Source organism: Danio rerio, chromosome 5, assembly GCF_049306965.1.
Source record: "Danio rerio strain Tuebingen ecotype United States chromosome 5, GRCz12tu, whole genome shotgun sequence".
In the NCBI taxonomy this organism is placed as follows: domain Eukaryota; kingdom Metazoa; phylum Chordata; class Actinopteri; order Cypriniformes; family Danionidae; genus Danio; species Danio rerio.
In genome coordinates this window covers 23,819,636-23,831,297 of record NC_133180.1, presented here as the reverse complement: position 1 = coordinate 23,831,297, position 11,662 = coordinate 23,819,636, and the positions used below count along the sequence as shown (strand labels likewise).

General features: G+C 36.9%; 1 protein-coding gene across 3 annotated transcripts; it reads right to left on the bottom strand.

The window, feature by feature from the left end:
- Positions 1 to 70: 70 nt before the first annotated feature.
- prps1a (phosphoribosyl pyrophosphate synthetase 1A) lies at positions 71 to 11,194 on the bottom strand. Of its 3 annotated transcripts, none has more exon segments than NM_001359894.1 (7): positions 71 to 1,336; positions 3,898 to 4,057; positions 4,188 to 4,361; positions 7,184 to 7,308; positions 9,634 to 9,732; positions 9,996 to 10,185; positions 10,902 to 11,194. In NM_001359894.1, coding segments are annotated over 7 exon segments (963 nt in total). In that variant the 5' UTR covers positions 11,024 to 11,194; the 3' UTR covers positions 71 to 1,243.
- Positions 11,195 to 11,662: the final 468 nt, after the last annotated feature.

The window sequence follows — 11,662 nt, the reverse complement described above, 5'->3', positions numbered from 1 at the left end:
ACCGGCCCTCCAAGACTGAGTTTGGGCACCCCTGATCAATAGTATAAAGGTAAAAAGAGACAAGCAGGAGTGAAGTTTGTACATGAAATGCTTTACTCATTATTCTGCATTCAGAAAAAGATACAGTCGTCAGTTTTTCTTTCTTCATTAAGGCAAACAGCATAGACCTATCAAATTGAGCCGTCATCTCACTTCCTGCTCCAGTGTAAGCTGTTGGGTTGTTAAATTGATCATCACAGATCTTGCTTAAGTAGCACAGAAACACAAACATACTCCAAAAACAAACTCGCAGACCAACACAGATATAAGCAAGAAACAGAAATATGCTTCAGCAGTCTTGATTGTTTGGGCCAATTCCACAGCAAACACACTTAAGACTTAGAAGTGTGTGAGTGTGTTTAATCAAATCTAAAGGGCACTTCACAGACCTGTGTTCAAGCAGACAAAAACGCTGCCTAACTGTAAACATGAACATAAACAAAAGAAAACTATCACAACTATAAAAAAAAAAAAAAAAAAAAAAGTGACCTAGTTTTTCCACTCAGATCTAGGTTTTCACCCTGTCAAAAGGACCCTGAAGAGATGAAATTGTTTAAAGCAAATGGAAAAAGAGAAAGAAATTAACCTAAAACTGAAACCTGAGAGAAAAAAATAAACATCAGCTGCCATAAAAATGGCAGGCAAACTAAAGTGGCTTAATACAACTATTCCAATAAAGCCTTGTGTTAGTAATTAGTTCTTCCAACGAAACTAAAAAGAGTTACAAAATCTCAGAAATCGTACCTTTAAGTTACATTTAAAGCTAAGAAACATCCAGTATCACAGGAGAATTTGCCATTATTATCAGAGAGGGGGGTTATCTAATAACTGGTTTCACTGATTTCTTTGGATTAATACCAGACGGCAGAAATCAAGAGCGTGTCCAGACGAACATGCAGTAAATTTTATGTAACCTAGTATTAGGTGTGAAATGTGATAGAAACGAGTTACACGTGATATTCTTAGAGGTCAAAAGAAGAGGAGAGTGAGCACATGCAGCAAGAAAGAGAACTACACATATGGCACATTAGCTTTCATTCTTCTCATTCGCTCTTCAGAATATATCTCGAGATAAATGGCACGCGCTTGAGACTCATAAAGAACATGGCTCAACACACGCAGCAATAGTTCTACATCATATGAAATTGTACACAGTGATTGTGTTTGTGAAGAGATGACGTGTGTAGAGGTGTGTGTGTGTGTGTTATAAGGGAACATGACTAAACAGGTATGAAACGGACTCTCCATTGTGTGTTCGCCTAATAGCTTCAGCCAGAATCATAGAGATGTCGATCACCTGGAGGGAAAAAGAGAAATGAAATCAGACAATGTGCTCATGCTAAAGACATCTACAATAGAGCTGGGTTATGAATAATGTTGATAATTTTAGATTAATTAATTAAAATTTTTCATAATGCAATTTAGACTCTTAAAACCCCCAAATTGATCTTTTAGTCTGACATTTTCAGTTGATGAATGAACAAATCTTTGTAGCCTTAAATCTGAATAAATTTGGGATCAATTTTGCCATGTCCATCTTGTTGATGGGAAAAAGGCTCAGCATTCAACTCCTAATTTTTTTTACAAAATTAAACACTAAACATCACATTGCTGCTTTAATGTAGCATGACATTAGCTGTTTTCACCTATTTTTATGAGCATTTTGGATGTATGCATAAAAAATGATTAAAACACCATGATGTGCATAAGTTTCAAAAAAAGCGCATTAAAAAAAAACATACGAGTACGATAAATATTTTATTAGATAAGAAAAGATGCTCAAACCACGATAGAAACACTTTTACCAAACAAATTCCAGTATACGCATTAAAAAGGTCATGTGATGAAATAAATGTGTGTAGATGGATAAACCAGCAAGCTGAGCACATTGTAAAACATCTGAAATGTTGTTTTTGCCATTCTAAAATGGCGTAACTATCTCAGTATTAGTGTTTTATTTTATTAATGACCTCCAGAACGATCAAGAGCGTCTGTGCTCAGCGTCTTACACCTTCAAACGCCACCACACATTCATTGCATGTCGGCATTTGTCCGATACTTTAGTTATTAAACAATGAAAAGACTGACGCAGCTTCTACCACAGTCAATTCAGTTTTTAGCTTTGATGTTTGAAAATTTTGCTTTTCCATCACAGTTATAAAATCTCTTTTTAAAAACACTTCAAGAGTTCAGACTTAGTTGATGTTTGGTTATAAAGCGTGTTTGGCATGCTGTCCTGGGAGTAAGCCCTGAGCTCAGAAGATCCTCGAGCTCAGGGCTCCCTCCCGTTTGCAGGGTGAGAGGAGAGGGCGAGCTCAGGTAGGTCTCGAGAACTCCCCTCTTATTTACAGGCTAATGATAAATTGGAAATTGCTATAAAGAGATATACTGCAGGTTAAGAGCTTAACTATAGTGCAGAATCCATGCAAACACGAGGTGAACACGTAAACTCCGCACAGAAACGTCAACTGGCCAGTTAAGGACTTTAACCAGCGACTAGCTGTAACCAGCCCGGAGCTCCCTCCCACCAGAGCTCAAGTAGATCTCGATAACTCCCCTGCTGTTTGACAGACATGGTAATGTAACATTTTTATTTAATGCCATGTCAGCAACCAAGGCTATTGTAGTTAATGACCGATTAGGGATTGCTATGAAGAGATGACTACTTACTAGGAGCATGTCTATGGTGCCAATTTGGATTAGTCATTTACTTAAGTCGTATGTTTTTAGATGGTGGGAGGAAACCGATGGTCCCGGGGAAACCCACGCAAGCACATGGAGAACGTGTAAATTCCGCAAAGAAAAATCGACTGGCCTGGTAAAGACTAAAACCAGTGATGTTCTTGCTGTGAGGCAACAGTGCTAACCACTTTGCCTCAGTGCTGCCTAATCTAGGAAAGGAGAGCAGGGGTGGAAGGGGAGATTCTTCAAAATGATGACTTTATGCGACTTAGGAATCGTCTGCTTGGTGAGTCATGTATTGGCTAATGCGGAACAAAACCGTGATCAATCGTAAGCATGTGATCCTCTCGAAATCAGTTTATAATTAAATTTTACTTAAAAGCCCATAATTAACCCATTAACTCAGTCAACAAAATGAACTATTTTAGAGATGAACACCAATTTCGGTGCTTGTTACTATTCAGATTCACGTTTGCATTCAATTCTGATTTTGAATTATGAAATTACATAAATATAAAAAACAAAAACACAAGTATTATTTAATCTATTCGTTAACAATTTTTTTTTGTAAATAACATTATATTTAAGGTTTTTCATACACATTTTTAACATGTACATTAGGGCTGCACGATGTTGGAAAAATTTAACATTGCATTATTTTTTATTCTGCAATGTATATTGTAATATGAATACAACATAACTAGAAGTGTTGAATAACTATTTGGAACTATCATTTTAGATTAATTGGGATGGTTCTGTAGATGCATAGTATATAAGAAACAACCTACAAGCATAAATAAACAGGGTTTGATTGTTTTTCGAGGAGTCAAAAAGTATTAAGGAAACAGTAGTTGAATAATCAAATGTAAAATAATACTGCACATTCTGCAATTTCTTGTGCCTGAATGCTTCTAAATCTAGCAGTCACCGGCCTTAAAAACACTTTTATTATTATATAATTACAATCCAGACTCAATATTGCGTATACTCGTGATGTGACTATTGCGAATGATCATGATCTATTGCGATATCGATGCTGCAGCCCTAACGTACATTTACCAAAAGCAGGTGAATATTAAAAGAACGTCTTTAAGCGATCTCTAAATTTGATTGTTATTATCTAGAATTCATGACCCAGCCCTAAATCATGATTTTTTAAGTGATAAATTTCTGTGCCTGAATCTTGCTGCAGTGTTTGATTTTGTCCTCCTGTGGAATTGTGTTGGTGACCACAACAGCCTCGAAGTTGGCATTGTTGATGCGAGAAATGGCCGGGCCAGAGAAGATGCCATGAGTCAAGATGGCGTAGACTTTAATGGCTCCAGCAGACACTAGTCTGAGAGAAGACAGAGAGGCACACACATGCAGTTTAAACGCTGTATGAAAGCATGACTGATTAGCAGGATAATCCTGAATATGCATCTGTGTTGAGCATGAAAGTGAATGCATATCATGCATGTCCTCACTTGTCAGCCGCATGACACACTGTCCCACACGTGTCTGCCATGTCATCTACTAAAATCGCCACTCTGTCCTTCACGTCCCCGACCAGCACCATTCGATCCACCTCATTGGCCTTCTTCCTCTCCTTATGGATCAGAGCAAAGTCTACGTTCAGCCGGTCCGCAATGGATGTCACTCTGAAAAAACGAACATGCATTTTTTTTAAGTAACATTCAACAGAAAAAAACGAAAATAGATGCATTTAGACTTCTCTGCACACTTCACAGAGAACCCAAATACGCAAGTGTTACAGTAAAAAAAAACACAAGCACAAACTCCAATGTGCATAAGCTCACTCTGGCCCCATTTACACTAATACGTTTCAGTTTTAAAACGGCGCTTTAGAATGAAAACAATACACGTCCACACTGGCGTTTCATCTTAGCGTTTTTTAAATGCTCTGCATCCACACTACACCCATGAAAACGCACATTCTCAGGCATACGCTGCAGGATATGCGTCCATCTGAGCTCCAGGCAGTCATCAGGTGCTTTAAGCACAAAACCCCAGGCGAGAACAGCGCACATCGGACAGTTCATCAAGAATCTATAGCTGAAATTCATCTAACTATAGTTGTTAAACGTGATATTTAATAATCTTGTCTCTATCTAACGACTCTTTGGTCTTTTGAATCTATTACTTGTTCTCAGGTAACGCATTGAGTGGAAAGATAAGTTAATATATTCATTTATGTAATCACGTACACCAAATCCTCACATTTGATTGACTGCTTGCCTTCATAATGGCCATTATTGATTATTAAAACTGATATTCAGCAGGTTTCATATTTTTCAATGAAAATGAAAGGAGGCAATTCTGTTATAGGTTCCGCTTTGTCATAAACATGCATAAAGTGCAGATGACGCCTTAACATTTCTGGTGTCTATTGTTGTTAACATCAAAATGAAAACAGGCAGTTTCTTATATCATGTTTTTATTTTATTGTTAAGATAGCCAAAGTTATGCGAATGACATTACAAAGTACACTATTCCTTTTGAAGATTTACCCGACGTGTCCTCTGGAGTTTGTTTTCCAAATCAAAGTTGCAAAGTCTGAACTTACAAGGAAAGAATGCAAGACTGAACTTTGTGCACTTGATATTGAGAAAAAGCTTCAATCGGTTTTCCCCAACCACAATGACATGGAGCAGCAGCATTTTAAAACGAAAATGGCATCTTCAGTATTTCCAAAACACTGTTTTCCGGGCTCGAAAACTCCGTGGTAGTGTGGACGAAAGGCATAACCGTAAGAAAACTTTTGAGTAAAACTAAAATGTATTAGTGTAAACGGAGGAGCCTCATTCTCTCAATCCAGTGTTTTAAATGGTTACAAAAGGGGGCGTTTTTCCTTGATCCAGAAACAAGTCACATGGTGTAATCAGCATGATTAAATTAGCCAAGCTTTAAAAGGCTCCAAACTGATTTGAAAAAATGCCCACCACTATAATGTTCAGCTGAAGCTTTAGGCCAAGCATCCACTGTTAGTGGAGAATCACACACTCACACATAAACACACAAGAAAACCTGACATTTCCTTACCCTCCACACCTAAAAAGAGTAAAAAAACACACGTCCATTGTCTTCAAGAGCCTGAGCAACTTTATGAACTACACTTCACCATATTTTAGAACCTGAAAGTTCAAGGTGTAATCCAACACTCAAAAACATATACTTTTTTTAACAAAAATAAATAAATAAATAAATAAATTTGAGTAGGATAAACAGAAAACTGTGTGAAACAACAGTGACAGAGAATGAAGAGAGGAAAGATTGAAAAAGATAATGGGTCTCATTCAGTAAATAATAAGATAATTATCTGATTTGTTAAAGAGGAGAACTTCTCACAGAAATCTTCTAACTAATTCCCAACATGTGCGTATGGAGAGTAATTTGCTCTTAACCTTGTTGTAATGTAATGAACTTGAGCTACTCTAAATTCACAACCGCATGCCTGAGTTTAGTCATTTGTATAAAACGCATTCAAACCATTTCCATGGAGGTTTCCATTAGAGTCAGGTGACTCTCAGCAAACATGGAGAAATTAGGTGAAGTCGGGGTCATACAGCTAATTAAAAAACAAAACTACATTATTAAAATTACAGTTTATATTAAAAGTATATAATAGAAAAAAGGATTTTAATTACAACTAAAATAACAATCCAAATTATCAATTTAATTAAATTTACCAAGTGCATAAGTCAAAACATTTTAAATGCAAGTGCCTTTAATGTTTCAATAGATTCTGTTCAAATGTTAAAAACATGGGTCAAATGACATTCAGCATAACATTTATATAAACCCGACACATCAACTTATTCTAACCTAAACTTATGTACTAGATTACATTTTATTAAAAACATTTTGATTCCAAACTGGTAAAATAGGATAGGATGGGTTGTAGGATGGTGGCAATTTAGCATAAAGATTTTAAAATATAATTAATTAGTATACTGGGAATACACTGTGACCCACAAGTTTTTTAATATGTCATTAAATGACGATTTATGGCCTTAATATACTTATTTGGTATAAAAACCGTTTAATACTGAAACTGCATAAAACAATGACATTTTAGTGGATGTCTTCTGCAAATCATAGTAAAATATAAAGCAATTCCTATTTTTTGAGTCAAAACTATACAATTAAACTTTAATGTGTGGTAGAAAATATAAAGTCTTTGATGCCATACAATCTATGCATGGACATACAAATTAAGTTTAATATTCCTAAATATAAATTCATTAATATAAAACTTTAAACTTCAACATTTTTAATGTCTTTAAGTAAACAGAAATTGAGTGATTTCACGAATTCCTACATTTTCTTTAATTTAAAATCCTTTTATTGTTCACCTCATTGATGAATCCTAATCGTTTATGAAAGCCTTTGCATAAAGATATCGTTTACAAGATCAATGAATGAGACCCAATGTTTCACAGACAGAAGAGAGAAAACACACCTCTTCGCTCCACCGGCATCAGGAGACACAATGGTGCAATTCTTCCATTCATTGATGTTTTCTTTTATCCATTTGAGGACTGCTGGCTCAGCATACAAGTTATCAACCGGAATGTCAAAGAAACCCTAACACACAAACACATTAAAGTCATGTCTTGAACAGAAGCATAAAACAGGGTTCCCATTGTAAACCAAAAGTCAAATTCTCTGATGAAATTTCTAAATTTCTCTGTCCTAAAATTAAAAGAAAAAATATGAAAATGATTTGATTAAATTAGCATATTGATTAATGACAAGTAACACTAAAAATGACAAACAAAAATTCATAAAATCCATGATTTGGACAAATCAATAATAAATAAATAATAAATAAAATAATTTAATAATTTAAATGTTTGGAATAAAAGTTATAAAATTCCATTATGAAATTGTGGAAACCCTGATAAAACATTTAGCGTCCAAGTCTCAGAACTATAAAACCCAGAAGAAACTTAAAGCCCGCCCACTTTTGCTAAGGCCTGATAAGTTAATGCATTAATTTATGTAACTACTGTACATGCACAAATTCTTAACATTTGATTGTAGAGCTGCAACAACGAATCGCTTAAAATCGATTACTAAAAGCGTTGGCAATGAATCGATTTTTCATGTCATGCAATCTTTAATTATTAAAACAACTTTAGTTAAGCGCGGAGTGAACGCACTCTGCCTCTATCGCGCACTGATGCCACCAGAGTTCAGCGTCTCATAGACAGGATGGAGCAAAAAAACAAGCGGAGGGAACGTTAGAAGAAAGATATATGGCGAGGAAGGTAGCAACTACAGAATCCTACTTTTGTTTTGTTTTGAAGAGAGGAACGTAATGTCCCTGGTGCTGGTGTTTAGTGTTTACTTGTTATCCAGCAACTAAGGTTTGCTGCATTGGCTGGCGCCGAGCTAGAGAAAGACGTGTCATATCACAATTATGCAGTGTTTTATAACCAACCAATGCTTATTTTATGTTTTAGACATGCAAGTATACACTTGTACTAGTAAAACAATACATTTGCTAGTAAAACACACAAGAAAGTCTATGGAAGTATAACAATTCATTCAAATATAACTTGTCGATGCGTTTTATTCATATCAGATACACAGTGAAATTAACAAAGTTCACTATTCTTCTCCCAGCTGGCCAGCCACTTGCTTGCATGCATTTTGGAAATAACTGGTGAATTTACGTGCTGAACCCTGCATGTTTTGCTTTTATGACTGAGGCATGCGCGAGATGCCCGTTATAGATCACGATCATTTATACTTCTTTTAAAGAACAAAAACTCTTACACGTTTTTGTGAATTGAAATTTCAGGTAGTTTATGACATGAGGAAGCATGTGAATATTTGGTATAAAAACAGAAAAGCATAATAAAAGGGATACATCTGTCATAGCACTATTGTGGCTGTGGTATGTCACGTGACAAACATGATGCGTAGCCATGGAAACATTAAGGTTTAACGTTCTAAAATAATGATCGCCTAACTCACTCCCGGGGCCAGATAGAATCTTTTAAACTCACCAGTGAAAGGGTTAATAACAAAAGTAAAGCAGCTGTGGTAGAGTTACTTTGCATAGCAAGGCTAAAAACATGGGTTTTTTTCAATCGCTATTTTGAATCATTAATTTTTCCATCTGTTGTCATGTATAGCTGCACTGCAAAACAAGCTTTTCTTACAAAGTAATTTTGTCTTGTTTCCAGTCCAAATATCTAAAAAAAAATCTTAAAATCAAGACTAGACAAGAAAAATGGCATGAAAACATTAAGATCCTTAAAACACCTCATTAAGATAATTTTTCTTACCACACAGGCAAATAATTTGATTAAGCAAAAAAAAAATTTATGCATCATGTTTTTTAAAAGATTTTTTAAATATTTGAATTAAAACCAAGACAACACAATTTTTTTTATTATTATTATTATTTTTATTACAACAGCTCAAGGATGTTTAAGCACAACATGTTTGTGCACGTTCTAAAGATTTTAGTTCTGTTTTTGAACAAAGGGTTTGAAATGAATGCTTTGCTTTTTTAAAATCCGATTCATCTGAAAAATAATCAACAGATTAATCGATTATTAATAATCGTTAGTTGCAGCCCTGCTTTATTGATTGCCTTTATAATGGCCATAATTGATAATTAAAACTGATATTCAGCAAAAGAGACAGAATATGTTTCGTATTTTTTATGAAAATGAAAGTCAGTTGTGTTATGGGCTCGGTTTTGTGGAAATTGCTGTGCAAACCCTGATAAAACATTCAGCATCCAAGTCTCACAACTATAAAACCCAGAAGAAACTTAAAGCCCGCCCACTTTTGCTAAGGCCCGACTGCAGGCCTGCCACTGCTCTCTGCTCATGCGAGATAAGGGATTGTTTTAAACTCATGTTTGGAGGCCAAGTATTTCACTGTTTGTACCTGAATCTGAGAGGCGTGCAGGTCCATGGTGATGATGTGGTCTGCTCCGGCTACAGACAGCATGTTGGCCACCAGCTTGGCTGAGATTGGAGCCCGGCTCTAAAGACAAAGCTCTCACTCATAAATATACACTTGCAATCAAGCAAAACAGATGTCCACTTCCTCGAAACACATTATTAAGAAAAGAGGAGGAATCAGCGAGCCCGGTCAGCCATGCATATTTATTTGCCAAGCAAGAAAACCACAGTGACACTACAAAAGAAAGACTTACAGAAAGGAGCCCACATGGATCCACCAACAGTGATGCGGTTAATATGTGAGTTACTGTGTTTACGTGTTAATAAGCAAGCTGTTCCCCTCACCCCCACCTTGTCCTTCTTGTCCTGCCGAGCGTAGGGGAAGCAAGGAATGACCGCGGTGACTCTGGATGCCGATGCAATCTTACAGGCATTGATCATGATCAGCAGCTCCATAAGATTGTCGTTGATTTCGCCACAGCCACTCTGGACGATGTAGACATCTTCTCCACGGACACTCTCTCCTATCTCTACACTGCAGAAAGACAAAACAAAATTACACAAGTCTGAGTCTCCGTCACTCAAGATGATAAGTGCACTAGAAATCTATACCTGTCTGCCTGATTAAGGGGGTCTATCTGATTTGAGCTGATGTTCAATGAGGATCAGACTGTTGACTACTGGAAATCAAACTGAAACTACAGAGTTGCAAGAATCTGGTTGCATTCATCACTGATAAAGAGCTAAAGGCTGATTTTGTTTCTCCTGGGGTCACAAGTCTTCCACTCATCTTGAGTTAAATGTCAATTACATAAACGCAGACACCAGAGCCAGCGTGGTGTATTTATGTCAAGGTATAGAAGTGGTTGTGTAATCTTATTTTAATGTTAACATGCGCATTAGTGTATTACAGTATACAGCTAACACTAATACATTAAATATGCGTTATAACAACAAGGCAGCACTTCACGCGCGCACATTTATAAGCGGCATGACTCCTCACGTGGCAGAAAAGGCCAGACAGGACGTTTAAAATTAGCATTAGCAGCCACAGTCACGTGCTTAGGTTATGTGCATTCTGGGAAACTGAGTCCGCTGCTTTGAGACTCGTATTGCGCCAAACCACATCTTGCCAATCATAAAACTACAAACTAAAAAAAAAAGTACGGTTACCATGTGTTTACCATTCCGTTTACCCTAGCCAAAACATTAAGTGAAAGCGTGTTGCAGTTCGCACTGTAAATAACTTACCATGTTTCTTGGTTGCTGAATTTTTTGGTGACCACTTTCCCCAGCTCGAGTCCCAGTCGGTCCGCGATCTTCTGCGACAGATCCGGATGCGAGCTACCGCTAAATATTTTTATGTTTGGCATTTTGGGCTGATCCGTGGTGCCTATAGTGTCGGGGTGGCGTACAGTGTTTTATAAAAACACTGTAAGTTAAAATAATATCTTCAAATTTGATGTTAAGCAGAGGGCCTGGTGCCGGGTATCTCCTCCGTTTCAGGTCGGTTCGCGCAGCAAATGCACTATGTGCCCTGATGTCCCCGCCCACTTCGTTAGACACACCCATAAACTGCAACGCGGGTCGATTGCGCGGCTTCGATTGGATACAATTCCGTGGGCTGGATGAGTGACAGCTTAGCAGACACATCCACGCAACACACCCAGGCCGTAAATGATGCTTCCGTTTACAGTTTTAGCAAGGCTCTCTCTCGTTTTGAGATGTTTTTAATACAGTCAGTGGTTTTAACAGTCGAAAAATTGCTCTGATAAATTTAGTTGAACGTTAGGAGGAGTTTTTTTTAAGCATTTATAGCCACCGATAGGACTAACGTTACTGACACCTCAACTGAGCAAAATGCTGTAAACACTTCTGTTTGAGCTTTCATTAAGATAGCCTTATAGCAGGTCCGTGGCGAGCCTTGTGAAAAGGGGTGGTTCATTCTTTCTAAAAAAAGTGGACTTTTATGTAGTTATTCGACTCACTTTTTATTTAATTATTAGGTTTAA